Raw genomic sequence first — 16,342 nt, 5'->3', positions numbered from 1 at the left:
TATACCACTCTAATGCTGGTTTGCTTTTACTGCACTGTGCAGAAATGTGCAGATCTGAATTTTTAGAGCATATTATGTATTTGCAGGAAATTAGATAGCGCAGAGATTTTATATGAAACTATTTTGTAATTAGCATTATGCTTCCTCTCTCTAAGATTTGAAACAATTTAGCATTGAACGCTAAGGCCTGTGACGCCGCTTTGCTAGAGCTCTCCGTGGAATTTCCTTTCTTACCTTTGCCCTGTGTCCTTTTCTCTGCAGGAGCTGACCAGTGCATTGGTGCATTTGAAACTGCATCTTTTCATCCAGACTTTCACACTAGCCTTCTTCCCAGCAACAATATGGCTCTTTCTGCAGCTTTTATCGGTCACATCCATCAATGAATGGCTTTTAAAAGGGTATGTTTAAACCTCTTGATGGGTATTCTTTTAATGGGGCAGCTCTAGTAACATTATTGTTTCCATGGCAACTGCAAACAAAAGGGCTTGTGTGTTATAAGGAAAGGAGACCACTTTTAGATACTGTCTGGGAGAGATGGCTCAGGGGTTGAGAGCACTGACTGCTCTTCCAGAGGACCTGGGTTCAATTCCCAGCATCCACACGGCAGCTAACAACTGTCTGTAACTTCAAAATTTGACACCATCACACAGACAAAACACCAATGCACATAATAATAAATATATTAGAAAAAATAAACACTATCTGTTAAAACAATAGCGTTTCACCAGAGGTTCAGGAAGGAATTGTTTAACAAAATCTTAAAGTAGATCCCTGTGCCTATTTTAAGGTCCCAGAATGTACACTTTCTGGGTGTATAAAGTGAGCAGGAGAGGACCTAGGGAGCTGGCTCAGTGTTGAGGAATTGAGCATGCCTAGTGCCCCAGGTCTTTGGAGACAGGAGGTTTTATAGACTTGCTGGCCACCAGCTTAGTTCCGGGTTCAGTTCCAGTCTCAAGGGAATAACGTGGAGATAGAGAGTGTTGTAGCTGCTGTCCTCCTACGCTCTCTGGGCCCGCACAAACACATGCACCCCGCCACTTCACTGAGTGAGCATCGGAAGATACTGGAGGACTCCAGATCAGTCTGCATGGGAATGTAGGCTGTCAGCTGGTGCCTTACCTTGGCCATCTGTATCTCTCCAAGCATGGACTACTGTGCCGAGTGCAATGCCCATTTTTAAAATGTATAATAAAAGGATATGTGTGCCACAGATGTTTAATTTTTTACTTAGTCTGTTTTATGTTGTTGTTATAGTTAACTTAGCAGTAGATTCATTAGAATCTTTTCTTTCATGACAAATGTTACTATGTTTAATGAAAAGAACTTAACAATTGATAAATTAATTAGAATAGTTTAAAACTAACCTCACTTGAGCATCATGTTATATAGCTGCTAAATCACCGACCCCAGAGCTCAGAGGTTGTCCTCTGAGCCTACCCCTGACACACTCTATGACTTTCAGTAAAATTATCTCATAGTTTAGACCTGCTTTTCTCGGTATAAACTGAGGATAGTCACGCCTTAACCACATACTTAATGATGACGTCGACTGTATCAAATCTTTCCATCCATGGCATGATTTTTTTGTTATCCCTTTAGCCCTACTGTGTGCCGGGATTGTTTCTGAAGTTGGAGAAAGTGTAACAGACGAAGTGGTCATGTGCTGGTGAACTGCCCAGAGGTGATAGATACTCAGAGTAGACGTCAACAGGCAGTAGGGTGGACGCAATGAAAACGAGTGACGTCAGAGGGAAAGGGGTGCAGTGGGCTTGGGCGACTAGGCTTTTGAGGAGCTCTGACTCGTCCCAGAGTTCTTGGGGAGAATATTCTTCAGAAAGGAAGCAATGTACAAAGGCCGTCCTGCGGAAAGAAGCCTGGGGAGTTTGTAGACAGGTTCAGTAAAGCAGGCCAGTGGGCACGTCCTGGTCATGTGGCAGAAGGGCGGCAGAATTTGGAGAGCACTGTGTTGAGGGCTTACCTGGATGCTGCAGGAAGCTGCTGCGCGGGCTGCAGTGAGGGAGGCACGGGATGCGAGGCCTGCTTGTGTGGGACTCTTGGTCGTGATGTGGATAGTAGGGGGCTTGAGACGAAACCGGGGGAACAAGTGTGGAGGCTAGTGAAATGTGGAAGCGCGGCGGAGGGATGGGTGTGGTGGGACTGACTGGAACTTTGAGTGTCAGTGACCTCTGTCTTGGGAGGCTGTGGTCGTCACCAGGAGATGAAGGCTTCAGGGTTGAGCCACAGGGTGAATGGCAACTTGATTGACTGAGCTCGGGGACACCAGTGACCTAGAAGTAGGAAGGGAGATCAGGAATGTACTTTTCACCTTACTGCTCTTAAGAGAAGGAGCACTGCCTCTCACTAGGAGAGGTAAAATGTCACATAAATAAGAGCAGTGATGTAATTCTGTGTACTACGAGTCAGGAAATACTGAGCATCCACTGTGTGTGGGGCATGCAGCGAGTAAGAAGATGTTTTTATGTTTCTTCAGGGAACTTCCAATCCAATTGAATAATGCAATATATATATATATATATGTATTCATATATATACTATATGTGTGGGTTATGTCTATCTATCTATCTATCTATCTATCTCTATATTTATATGAAAAATGGTGCTCAACAAGATTTGTGTCTGCATAGAGTAGAGGGCTACAAAATGAGGCATTAGTGAGAGACATAAGATTTCTTTAGTGTCATCTCAGCAGAGTCTTTTAGTATCGGGCTGAAGAATCTGGGGCTTAAGGCTGTAGATAAGAGACCGCTTACAAAAATGTGGTCCTCAGAAAGAGCGTTCTGATGGCACCTGATGTTTTATGAGGAGAGCAGCACCTGTCATCTGTGACGAGGTAGAATAGGTCGTGCGACCCCGCCAGGATGTCGGAGGGACCCACACTTGCTCTCCCTCATCTAGAGTAACCTCTTCTCAGCTCCTTTTGGTCTCCCTTGGCCTCCCTAGCATGTTTATGTTCTGGGTTGCTCTTCGGTTGCTGTGACAAGGTCCATGGCCAGTAGCAGCATTGGAAGGGTTCATTTAATTATACTTCAGGTAAGAATTCTTTAGTACGGGAAATCAAAGCAGAAGCTCAACGCAGGAGCCTGGAGGCAGGCACTGAAGCAGAGGCCATGGAAAAATGTTGCTATATTGCTTACTGGCTTGCTCTCTGTGCCTTACCTTTCTTAAACAACCCAGGCCCACAGAGTGTTAGGTTTGCCTATATCGTGTAGTAATCAAGAAAATGCCTCACAGACCATGCTATTGGCCAAGCGTATTGAGGCATTCCCTTGACTGAGGTTCCTTATTCCAAGGTTGTGTCAAGGTGACAGTAGAAACTAGTCAGTCGAGTTAGTTGGAAGGAGAACAGGTTCTACCTCAGAATCATGGTAGGGTAAATGTGGGTAGCAGAGTCGGGTTAGAACCACTCAGGAGTGAAGGATGGAACCTTGGTTTTGGTGAACAGTTCCTACTCTACTCCAGAAGTTCAAAGTAGATCATGAGGTAAAAACTCGCTTTCATGATGAATGAAAAAAAAAACTGACCTCCTAGAAATTGAACAAATTTCTTCTGAAGTACTGTTGTATTTCTCAGGGTTATCATTAGTAATAAGGGTTAATATCAGCTTGAAATGTTCTGCTGGCACAGCACTAGGGAGGCTAGGTACAGCAGGAAGAGTGGGAATTTCAGGTTCGGGCTATCTTCAGTTACATGGTGAGTTCAAGCCAGATCAGGTCTCAGAACACCAGCCCACCAATCAAACAAACAAAAAACCAAAACAAATCTTCCCAGATCCCTGTTCTTACTTTATTTTGAGTGACAGGCCTCAGTATGTTGCCCAGGCTGGCTTCTCCTGACTGTGTTTGTGTCCTGTGTCCTTGATGAACTTTCCTTCTGGTGAGGCCATATTCTGTTCAAATACCGAGGAATGTTCTTCAGTTTTAGTCCTTAGATTTGCTGCCCGTAGTTTGGCTTTCCTGGCATGCGTCTTATTTTCTACACTAACTGAGAGAATAGACTTACTATCATGACCATGGACATATGAGTGTTATTTAATAAAAACATTTAAAGTAGCTATGGAAATTAACTGTGGTGTCTGAATTCAAGAAGTGTCAGACAGTATTTCTGCCTCCAAAATAACTTTACAACATGAGAATGTTGTTTATTTGATGAAGGCTGAGAATTGTAAAGTGTAAACTTCTGTTTTATCATATATTTTTGAGCATTAGATGTCATCTTTAGGCATCATTTGTTATCAAATGATCTTCTATAAAAAGCACAAGGAAGACTTTCTTTCGGGACAGAGGTTCTTTGTGTTGCCTATATTGTCTTTGAGTTCATGTTCCTTCTGTCCCGCCTTCCTCTGAGCTGTGAACACTGGTGTGCACCGCTGTACTAGTTCCACGGGAAGAGATCTATGGCAATAGCCCAAGATTATAGTATCCATTTTAATTATTGTTCAGAGATTCCACTTACTATAGCCTGCTTGTTTTTTGAACTCCGTAATCAAAGTTTTGTGTGTGTGTGTGTGTGTGTGTGTGTGTGTGTGTGTAGCTGGGGTGCAGTGCTGGGATGGATCATAGACCTGCCGTATTTGATGTGTGCAAAGGATGACGCCCAGATCACTGTGCATGTTAAACAAGCACTCTGCCAGTTGAACTAAACCCCAGCCCTTCAAAGTTTAAATAAGTTAAAAAAATAAAACCATCTAAGCCTGTATAATGTTAGGAGCTCTCAGGGCCCACACATTTGCCGTATCTTCTAATCCGTGTTGTCCTGTAGTGTCTCAGCTCAACACGGAGAGTATGCCGATGAACGCTGTTATCTTTGATTTATAACTGGAAATGAGGAACTATTTACAATTGGATTTTCTTTTATTTTTCAGTTTGCAGACAGTAGGTTGCATGCCTCCCCCCGTGTCTTCTGCTGTGATTTTAACCAAGGCAGTTGGTGGAAATGAGGTGAGTCACGGGGATAACCTTATCTAAACACAAGTGTGCGCTGTGCTTCTATGTGGTTCAAGACTGTGCTTTGGACAAAAAAGAATCATTGCAGAGAACTCCTGTGAGCTGCTTATGAAAGACATGGCTATTTGCATGCACTGAGGCTGAAACTGTGATGTATGGAACTAGAATTTCTAATGAACGCACAAGAGAGAGGAGTGAGATGGAGATGGTGACTTCCTGTCTCAGCCGGAAGCTGAGGGATGAAGGACAGAGGAGTCCTAACTCACTGACTTGAGGCTGTGGCCATTCCCTAAAAAAAAGATAAATTGAATTATTGGGTTAAGTATGTTTATAAATATAGATGATATCAAATAAGAAATTAGACCACATTTCTAGGATGAGTTCATTTAGAGCTGTTCAGATGCTTCTTCCTCAGTTGAAAGGCCCTGTAAAGTTATCCTAAGGGACCTTCCTTTCGCCCTCCATTTTTATGTGAAAAAATGATCTTGGGGAGCTGGAATAATGTTTCCCATTCATCCCTAGGGTTCTGCTTCCTTAGCACGTCCTGTAGTTTCCATCCACTTACTGCTTCTAAACATACCTAACGGAATGTCTGCTGCATTCTTTTAGAAAATAGCTATATTACACTTACTACATGTGATAAACTCTACACATATCTATCATCTAGATATCATCTATCGATCATATCTGTCATCAGTCTATCATTGACATGCCCAATTATACTCTTTATCGGTTTACCACCTATCTATAAATTATTCATCAATCTATCTACTATCATCTAATTTATGATATGATCCTTGTATCATTTATCTATCTACCTGCTTATCATTTTTGAATCAATATTTAGCTGTTAATAATATCTAGCTATTATCTATTTATTCATCTATTTATCTGTGTATCATTTACCTGTCATTTGTCTGTCTATCCTCTCTCTATGTCTATGAAACCACCATTTAAAGTGAAGACAGGCATCATGTCTGTTTAGCATCTTGGAGCAGGAATGGAATGAAGTAGGAATGCTCACTTGCTGAGTATTTTATTTGCCAGTCAATTTGGTATATCTAATCTAGAGACTGAGTTAATTCACTCTAAGATATTGTGTATCTCATTTTTTTGAATGCAGTTTCCTTAAGAGGAATGGCTAGACTGCAGTTACTGAGCATCCCCTGGCCTCCTGTGTCCACTCCGTGCCACTCTCAGAGTCCTGACGTTGCTAATTGTGAAGAGCAGAGATCTCTTGCTTTCAGCCTGGGTGAAGGGGGAAGAGAGAGCAGCAGAAGGACCTCATAGGCTTAAGCCCCTTTTTATTTAGAATTAATTTATTCTTTTTTTAAAAATATTTATTTATTTATTATGAATACAATATTCTTTCTGCATGTATGCCTGAAGAGGGCACCATACCTCATTTCGGATGGTTGTGAGCCACCATGTGGTTGCTGGGAATTGAACTCACGACCTTCGGAAGAGCAATGCTCTTAACTGCTGAGCCATCTCTCCAGCCCCCTGAATTAATTTATTCTTGAGGGTGAATCTCTCCTGTACCTCTCCTATGCAGCCTATGTAGCACCCAGTGTTAGAGAAGTGGTTCTCAACCTTCCCTTTAATATGGTTCCGCGTGTTGTCATGACCCCCCAACCATAAATATTTTCATTGCTGCTTCGGCACTGTAGTTTTGCTGCTGTTACAAATTGTGCTGTAAATATCTGATATGGAGGGTGGTCTTCGACAACCTCTGTGAAAGGGCCAATTAACCCCGAAGGGGTCGCTCACAGCCCACAGATGGAGAGACGCTGCATCAGAAGTTAAGTTTCCAATGAGTAAATTCTGGGGCTGCACTCACTTCACCTTTTGTTCTTTGGAGATGGGGTCCTGCTGTGTTGCCCAACGAACCTTCTGCCTCTGCCTTCCCAACAGTAGTGACTGCAGACTTGCTGCTACATCTGCTGTAGGGGACTACTCAAAGCCTAACACCCTGCAAAGTCTCCTGTGTCCCTTTGTCACCCCTTCCTCTCGCCCTTCCTAGCACCGCTCTTCAGGATGCAGGTGACCTTGGATCTGTTTCTGTCACCTTACATCAGCTTGCATATCCCAGAGTTTTATGGAATAGAACCGCACAGTATTCCTTTTGGTGTTGTTTTCTTTCCTGACTTCTAGTACTCGTTGTAATTATTTTGTGTTCATGGATCATTTAGGCTTTTATTTATTGAATAATTTTGATTCTGGGTGGTGTTCTGCAGGGGTGCAGATTGTTTATCCACTCACTTGTTGATAGACAGGTGGGCAGTTTCCAGTTTGGAGGGTGAGTGTTCGTGCACTCACTTGTGGACAGACATGTGGACCGTCTCCAGTCTGGAGGGTGAGTGTTCGTGCACTGACTTGTGGACAGACATGTGGACAGTCTCCAGTCTGGAGGGTGAGTGTTCGTGCACTGACTTGTGGACAGACATGTGGACAGTCTCCAGTCTGGAGGGTGAGTGTTCGTGCACTCACTTGTGGACAGACATGTGGACAGTCTCCAGTCTGGAGGGTGAGTGTTCGTGCACTGACTTGTGGACAGACATGTGGACCGTCTCCAGTCTGGAGGGAGAGTGTTCACGCACAACGTGCACAACTATCTTCTTGTTTTGTTTTCGTTTTTTGAGACAGGGTTTCTCTTGTAGTTTTGGAGCCTGTCCTGGAACTAGCTCTTGTAGACCAAGCTGGTCTTGAACTCACAGAGATCTGCTTGCCTCTGCAAGTGCTGGGATTAAAGGTGTGCGCCACCACCACCTGGCCTCATGTACACTTTTTAACTGGACATGCACTGCTATTTAATATATTAGTGGAATAGTTGAGTTTTTTGATTTTTTTTTATTGCTTTTGGACCAAAAAGTGTCATCTTTATATAGTTTTATATCCTGTTCATAGTTTCTGAAGTGGATAGTTTCTAACACTGGACAAAACTCTTTCTATATCAAAAAGGATGTTTAACTGTTGAAAGAAATTTCCAAAGTAGTTGTATCATTTTACATGTAAATATTCTGCAACCTGGTCATACCTCGATCTTGTCAGATTTTAATTTTTAACATTCTCATATATCCATAGTATTTTCTCATTATAGTTTTAATTAAATTTGCATATCCTAGTGACTAATAGTGTTCAGTATCTTAATTGTGCTTATTCACCCTCTGTCTAAATGTCTTGTTGGCCAAAGTGCCTATTAAATCTTTGGCTCATTTTTTAGAATTGAGTGGATTGCTTTCCTATAAGCATTGAGAAATTTATGTGTTTTGATATAGAGCTCTTCATCAGATATATACACTGTAAACACTGGCCCCAGTCTTGTGTCTTGCCTTTCACTTCTATCACTGTGACGTGCAAGATGGTAAAGGCAGGAAAAGGTGTTTGCATTCTGTTGTGTTGGAAGGCATATGATGTGCTGATGTGTCCATGTGACTCAAGGGAAAATGCGGATGAAGACTGATGCCAGAGGTTTGGACTGAGCAGTGGAGAACCTAGTGTTGCTCGTGGAGAATACTGCTGGGTGGGCTGGATGCTAGGCTGTGATGGGATTCCTGAGAGTTCCCAGGTCTCTGTAGTAAAGCTGCACATTCACTCACATCTGCACGGTTTATTCCTTGCTCATAATCTGTCTCCTTACGGTTTAACAGGGAAGTCTGGAGGAGCTGTTGTCTGGTCGGAACAGTATTTTCATGGAATACAGGGAGTTTTCAGCGGCCATAACATGGGGTAGGAAGGGGGAAAATATATCTGAAAACCACAGATGGAATTTTCCTTACCGAGGCTGACAGTGCTGTAAATTGCCACTGGATGCTGGGCACTGAAGCTGGGTCCTCTGTAACAGCAGTGAGCTCTTGAGTGTGCACTCTCCAGCCTTCTCAGTGCCACTTCACACACTGCTTCTCTCTACAACGTTGTTAGATGCCTGGGAGAACATAGTTTTCAGTTATTTATATACTTTCCATTTAAAATTCTTCCTTTTTTTATTTTATGTTTTATGTGCATTGGTGTTTAGCCCACATGTATGTCTGTGTAAAGGTGCCAGATCCTCTGGAACCAGAGTTACAGACAGTTGTGAGCTTACATGTGGGTGCTGGGAATTAAACCCTGGTCCCCTGGAAGAGTAGTCGGTATTCATAAACTCTGAGCCATCTCTCAAGGCACTATTATTTCTTTTTTAAAAATTATTATTTCTTTTTTAAAATTTTTGTATTGCTATTTATTAAGCTCTACGTTTTTCTCTGCTCCCCTCCCTGTCTCTCCCCTCCCTATTTCTTTTTTTTAAATTGTTTTTGTTGAGCTATATATTTTTCTCCGATATCCTCCTTTTCTCTCCCCTCCCCTTCTACCCTCTCCCATGGTTCCCATGCTCCCAGTTTATTCAGGAGATCTTATTCTGCTGTAGGAATTCCTATCGCCAGTAGCCTTTAAGTTACCCACCCACTTGGCCGTGGCCTCTCATACTATATATGTCAATGTAAAGCTTGCATCCAGCCTCTTTTCTGGCTGTGGGATTCGGTTGCTTTTCCCCACTCCAACAGAGGATTGTGATCTGTGAGTCTACCCCTCAATAAATAACCATTTATTACACTCAATTCTGAGCTAGTGTAGAATTTCTTTTTTAGTGTCCTTCTTCATTTTTCTCCTTTCCATGTAGATTAGATCCATGTATGTCTTTCTTAGGGTCCTCTTTGTTGTCTAGATTCTCTGGGATTGTCTAAAAACCACTTATGAGTGAGTACATGTGATAATTGTCTTTCTGGGTCTGGGTTACCTCACTCAATATAATATTTACTAGAGCCATCCAATTGCTCACAGATTTCAAGAATGTCATTTTTTTCTGCTGTGTAGTACTCCATTGTGTAAATGTACCACATTTTCCTTATTCATTCTTTGATCAAGGGGCATTTAGGTTGTTTCCAGGTTCTGGCTATGGCAAACAAAGCTGCTATGAACATAGTTGAGCACATGTCCTTGTGGAACGATTGAGCATCCTTTGGATATATACTCAAAAGTGGTCATACTGGGTCTTGAGGAAGGTTTTTTCCTAATTTTCTGAGAAATCACCACACTGACATCCAAAGGGGTTGTACCAGCTTGCATTCCCACCAGCAATGCAGGAGTGTTCCCTTTTCCCCCCACAACCTCTCCAGCATAAGTTGTCATCAGTGTTTTTGATCTTGGCCATTCTTACAGGTGTAAGATGGAATCTCAGAGTTGTTTTGATTTGCATTTCTCTGATGGCTAAGGATGTTGAGCATTTCCTTAAGTGCCTTTCAGCCATTTTAGATTCCTCTGTTGAGAGGTCTCTGTTTAGGTCTGTACCCTTTTTTTTTTTTTTTACTGGATTATTTGTTCTTTTGATGACTAGTTTCTTGAGTTCTTTTTATATTTTGGAGATTAGCCCTCTGTCCAATGTGGGCTAATCTCCACATTGGTGAAGATCTTTTCCCATTGTGTAGGCCATCGTTTTGTCTTGTTGATCATGTCCTTTGCTTTACAGAAGATTTCAGTTTCAGGAGGACCCATTTATTAATTGTTTCTCTCAGTGTCTATGCTGCTTGGGTTATATTTAGGAAGTGCCAGTGCATTCAAGTGTATTTCCCACTTTCTCTTCTATAAGGTTCAGTGTGGCTGGCTTTATGTTGAGGTCTTTGATCTATTTGGACTTGAGTTTTATGCATGGTGATAGATATGGGTCTATTTTCATTCTTATGCATGTTAATATCCATGCCAGCACCATTTGTTGAATATACTTTCTTTTTTCCGTTTTATATTTTTTGCTTTTTTGTCAAAAAAGGAGGTGTTTGTAGGTGTGTGGATTGATATATGGGTCTTCGATTCGATTCCATTGGTCTTCCTGTCTGTTCTTATGCCAAGACCAGGCTGTTTTCAGTACTGTAGCTCTGTAGTAGAATTTGAAGTCAGGGATTGTGATGCCTCCAGAAGTTCCTTTATTGTGCAGGATTTTTGGCTTTCCTGCTGCAGCCAGAGCAGCCTGGATAGCCAAGACTGGGGGGGGGAGGGAGTGTGATGCCGGAATTGAGACATGGAAGCTTCTTTTCAGGTGGAAGAACAGCAACCTTTATTTTGCCCAACAACCTTTTATACCTCTACTCCTTCTGTGGAGCCCCACCGGCCAGAAAGAACACAAACATCCTTGTCAATTACAGACCACAAGGAAGTTCCCCTGCCGGTCAGGGGGAGTGAGGACAGCTGGATCACAGCACTTTCCTGGATTTTTTATTTTTCTATATGAAGTTGAGTATTGTTCTTTTGAGGTCTGTGAAGAGTTTTGCTGGGATTTTGATGGACATTACATTGAATCTGTAGATTCCTTTTGTTAAGATTGCCGTTTTTGCTATGGTACTTTTACCTACCTAATAGCATAGGAGATCTTTCCATTTTCTGATGTCTTCTTCATTTTCTTTTTTCAAAGGCTTAAAGTTTTTGTCATACAGGTTTTTCACTTGTTTGGTTAGAGTTACTCCAAGGTATTTTATGTTATTTGTGGCTATTGTGAAGTGTGATGTTTCTCTGATTTCTTTCGCAGCCCACTTATCATCTGTGTAAAGGAGGGCTACTGACTTTTTCGAGTTAATCTTGTATCCTGCTACGTTACTGAAGGTGTTTATGAGTTGTAGAATTTCCTTGGTAGAAGTTTTGGGGTCACAAGTATCACATATCATCAGAGTTTGACTTCTTTTCCGATTTGTATCCCCTTCATCTCGTTTTGTTTTCTTATCGCTCTGACTATAATCTCAAGAGCTATATTGAATAGATAAGGAGAAAGTGGACAACCTTGTCTTGTTCCTGATTTCAGTGGGGTCACTTTGAGTTTCTGTCCATTTAGTTTGATGTTGGCTGTTGGCTTGCTGTATATTGCCTTTTTTATGTTTAGGTATGTTTCTTGTATTCCTGCTTTCTCCAATACCTTTATCATGAAGGGATGTTGTATTTTGTTAAAGGCTTTTTCAGCTTTTAATGAGATGATTATGTGGGTTTTTTTTTTTTTCCAGTTAGTTTCTATGGTGGATTACATTGACAGATTTTCGTATGTTGAACAATCCCTGCATCTTGGGGATGAAGCATGTTCATCCACCACTTGTTCGTGGTGGATGATTTTTCTGATGTGTTCTTGGATTCAATTTGCCAGTGTTTTATTTAGTATTTTTGCATCAATGTTCATGAGTGAAATTTGGTCTTTAATTCTCTTTCTTGGTAATTCCATTTCTTAGTTGTGTCTTTGTGTGTTTGGGTATCAGGGTAATTGTAGCCTCATAAAAAGAGTTTGGCAATTTTCCTTCTGTTTCCCTTGTGTGGAACAATTTGAGGAGTATTGGTATTAGTTCTTTTTTAAAAATCTTATAGAATTCCTAGCTGAAACCATCTGACCTTGGACTTTTTATTTTATCTATCTATCTATCTATCTATCTATCTATCTATCTATCTATCTATCTATGTTTGTTCGGGCGACTTTTGATGATTGTTTTTATTTCTTTAGCAGTTATAGGTCTATTTAATTTGCTTATCTTGTCTTGATTTAATTTTGGTAAGTGATATTAATCTAGAAAATTGTCTGTTTCCTTTAAGTTTTCTAATTTTGTGAAGTACAAGTTTTCAAAATATGACCTAATTTGTCTCTGAATTTTCACTGTGTCTGTTGTTATGTCCCTCTTTTCATTTCTGATTTTGTTAATTTGGATATGCTCTCTCTGCCTCTCAGTTAGTTTGGATAAAAGTTTGTCTATTTTGTTGAATTTTGTTGAAGAACCAACTATTTGTCTTATTGATTCTTTGTATTGTTTTCTTTGTTTCTATTTTGTTAATTTCACCTCTCAATTTGATTATTTCCTGACATTTCAACCTCCTGGGTGAGTTTGCTTCTTCTTGTTCTAGAGTTTTCAGTATTCTGTTAAGTCAATAATGTAGCATTTTTCCAGGTTCTTTATGTAGGCATTTAGTGCTATGAATTTTCCTCTTTGCACTACTTTCAGTGTGTCCCATAAATTTGGTTATGTTGTGTGGTCATTTTCTTTGAATTTTAGAAAGTCTTTAATTTCTTCCTTCAGCTATTGGTGATTTAGTTGAGCATTTTTAATTTCCGTGTGTTTGTGGCCTATCTGGAATTAGTGTTCTTTTGAATTTTAATTTAATCCATGGTGATCTGATAAGATACATGGGGTTATTCCAGTTATATATACATGCATGCATATGTACATACGTATGTACGTATGTGTATATATATATATATATAGAGAGAGAGAGAGAGACAGAGAGACAGAGAGACAGAGAGACAGAGACAGAGAGACAGAGAGGTTTCCTTTGTTGCCTAGTATGTGGTCCGTTTTTGAGAAGGCTCCATGAGGTGCTGAGAAAGTATATTCTTTTATGTTTGGATCGAATGTTCTATAGATGCCTGTTAAGTTCATTTGAGTCATAACATCTGTTAGTTCTCTGATTTCCCTGTTAATTTTCTTTCTGACAGACCTGTCCAGTGTTGAGAGTGGAATCTTGAAGTCTCCCACTATTAGTGTGTAGGGTTTAATACGTGGTTTAATCTTTAGTAGTGTTTATTTTACATATGAGTGTGCCCTTGTATTTGAGACATAGATGTTCAGTATTGAGATTTCTTCTTAATGGATTTTTCTTTTGTCTATTATGAAATGTCCTTTTTTGTCTCTTTTGATTGATTTTAATTTGAAGTCTATTTTGTTAGATATCCGTGTAGCTACACCAGCTTGTTCTTAGGATTGGAATTTTTTTTCCCACCCCTTTATTCTGAGGCGGTATCTGTCTTTCAGATTGAGATGTGTTTCTTGTATGCAGCAGATGGATGGATTCTGTTTTGTATCCAATTTGTTATTCTGTGTCTTTTTTTTTTAGGTGAGTTGAGTTCATTTATATTAAGGGATATTAATGACCAGTGTTTGCTATCTCCTGTTAATTTAGTTTTTGTTGTTGGTGATGTTAATTTGTGTGTTTTTCTCTTTGGTATTTTCTGCTGTGAGATCATCTATATCTGTGTTTTAGTGGCTGTAGCTAACTTCCTTGGGTTGGTATTTTCCTTCTAGTACTTTGTATAGGGCTGGGTTTGTGACTAGTTATTGTTTAAATCTGGTTCTGTCACAGAATATCTTGTTTTGTCTGTGTATGGTGATTGATTTAAAATTTTGCTGGATATAGTAGTCTGGCCTGGCATCCGTGGTCTCTTAATGTCTGCTTTCATTGTCTCCGTTCAGAAGTCAGGTATAATTCTGATAGGTCTGCCTTTATATGTTACTTGGCCTTTTTCCTTTGCAGTTCTTAATAGTCTTTCTTTTTTCTGTATGTTTAATGTTTTGATTTTATGTGGCAAAGGTACTGTTTTTTTTTTTAATCCAGTCTATTTGGTGTTCTATATGCTTCTTGTATCTTCTCTTCATAGGCATATCTTTCTTTAGGTTGTGAAAGTTTTCTTCTGTGATTTTGTTGAATATATTTTCTGTGCTTTTGAGTTGGACTTCTCCTTCTTCTATCCCTAGTATTCTTAGTTTTGGTTTTTTCATGGTGTCCCATATTTCCTGGATATTTTGTGCTAAGCTGTTGCTTGTTTTAATGTTTTCTTTTACTGATGAGTCTGTTTCCTCTATTGTATCTTCAGCACTAAGATTCTCTCGTCCATCTCTGTGTTCTGCTGTTTATGCTTGCGTTTGTGGTTCCTGATTGTTTTTTCATAATTTCTGTTTTTATAATTCCCTTGTTTTTTCTTTATTTTCTCTATTTCAGTTTTCAAGTTTTGAATTGTTTCTTTCATCTCTTTGATTGCTTTTTTTTTTGATTTCTTCTAATCTTATGTTTGTCATTTCCTCCATTTCTTTGAGAGAATTTTTCATTTCTTCTTTAAGGACCTTAAACATTGTCCTAAAGTTTTTCATTGTCCTAAAGTTTTTTTTTGTTTTTTTTTAGGTCATTTTCTTCTACTTCATCTGTATTTGGTTGTTCAAGTCTTGCCGTTGTAGGACCACTTGTTTTCATTGGTGTCGTGTTGCTCTTTGTGGTGGTGCATGTGTTCTTACCTTGTCTACCCATCTTTTCCTCTGATTGGCGTAGTTGGGGCTGTGTCTCTGGTGATCAATCTTCCAGGGGCCAGTGGGTCCAAGGTTCAGATTGTTGCTCCTCGTGGTGCAGTCAGGACCACAGTTCCAGTTGTCCTGGAGATCACTTGGTGTTCCCAGAGGTCAGCACTCCCAGGTGTAGCTCTGCAATCCCAGGTGTTGTCCGGGCTTGCTCCCACAAGGGTTGCTTTCTTGGGGCTGCTCCCACTGATGTTGTTGCCTTGGGCCTGCACTGGCATAGGTCACTGGTTCAGTCCTCCTCCAGCAGAGGTCATTGCATCAGGCCTGTTGCCACAGATGTCCCTGACTTGGGCCAGGTCCTGCAGAGGTCTCTGGCTACAACCTGCTCCCTTAGTGGTTGCTCCCTTGTCAGAATCTGTATCTTAAAGGAATTCCCTTGGGATGAGTTTGTGCACTTGGTTGAGAAGCCATAGCCGTAAGTGTAACAGCAAACTTCAAGTCCTCTTGCTTCAGGAACATCTGTTTTCTCCTTTCTTTTCCACAAGAATTCTTGCCATGCACACTCTTTTGGATTTTCACAGAGCCCCTATGAATTATTTCTAATAATATATGTCTTGTAATAATAATTATTTTTTGAGACAATATTTAATTATTAGTTTAGCTGGCTGGTACTCACTATGTAAAATGGGACTTGAGCTCAGAGCTCTTCTTGCCTCTGTCTCTTGATTGTTCATAATTAAAGGTATGCACCACCACCCAGAAAATCATTTATTTTTCGAAGATCATCTTCTTCTTCTTCTTCTTCTTCTTCTTCTTCTTCTTCTTCTTCTTCTTCTTCTTCTTCTTCTTCTTCTTCCTCTTCTTCCTCTTCTTCCTCTTCTTCCTCCTCTTCTTCTTCTTCCTCCTCCTCTTCTTCTTCTTCTTCTTCTTCTTCTTCTTCTTCTTCTTCTTCTTCTTCTTCTTTTTAGATTAAAAGACTTACTATATTTCTTTTAATTTACAACTTTCACTTTGACAATGAGTAATATGTGAGTATTGGAGAACCTAGGAGAACAAGAATACTTCTCTGGAAGCTAGGGTCTGGAAAACTTGGTGGCCACCAAAGCTGCCCTGGATGGTGGATTTCGGGTTCTTGTGTTGCAAACTGAGAAATGAAATTCAGAGACCCTAGAGGGCGAGCTTTAGAGAGAAGTGTGTTATAGATTTATAGGTAGGAGATTGAGAGAGGCAGGAGGGCAGGGAGGGAGGACCACAGCTCATATGCCATGGTATGCCTTTGAAGGACAGAGACAACATTGTTCTGTAAAGCATGTGCATTAT

At 40.5% G+C, this 16,342-nt stretch overlaps 1 protein-coding gene across 6 annotated transcripts in view; it reads left to right on the top strand.

Annotated features, from left to right (window-relative positions):
* Nucleotides 1-16,342, top strand: part of Slc10a7 (solute carrier family 10 member 7) — a 228,397-nt gene that overhangs the window by 14,326 nt on the left and 197,729 nt on the right. For all 6 annotated transcript variants that reach the window (XM_087900556.1, XM_087900553.1, XM_087900555.1 and 3 more), the window contains exons 3-4: nucleotides 262-398; nucleotides 4,883-4,958. In XM_087900556.1, the coding sequence (XP_087756682.1) occupies nucleotides 262-398; nucleotides 4,883-4,958 (213 nt within the window). The remainder of the gene's footprint in view (nucleotides 1-261; nucleotides 399-4,882; nucleotides 4,959-16,342) is intronic.

Source organism: Myodes glareolus, chromosome 22 (assembly GCF_982192425.1).
Source record: "Myodes glareolus chromosome 22, mMyoGla1.1, whole genome shotgun sequence".
Classification (NCBI taxonomy): Eukaryota; Metazoa; Chordata; class Mammalia; order Rodentia; family Cricetidae; genus Myodes; species Myodes glareolus.
This window is presented reverse-complemented; position numbering and strand designations above follow the sequence as displayed.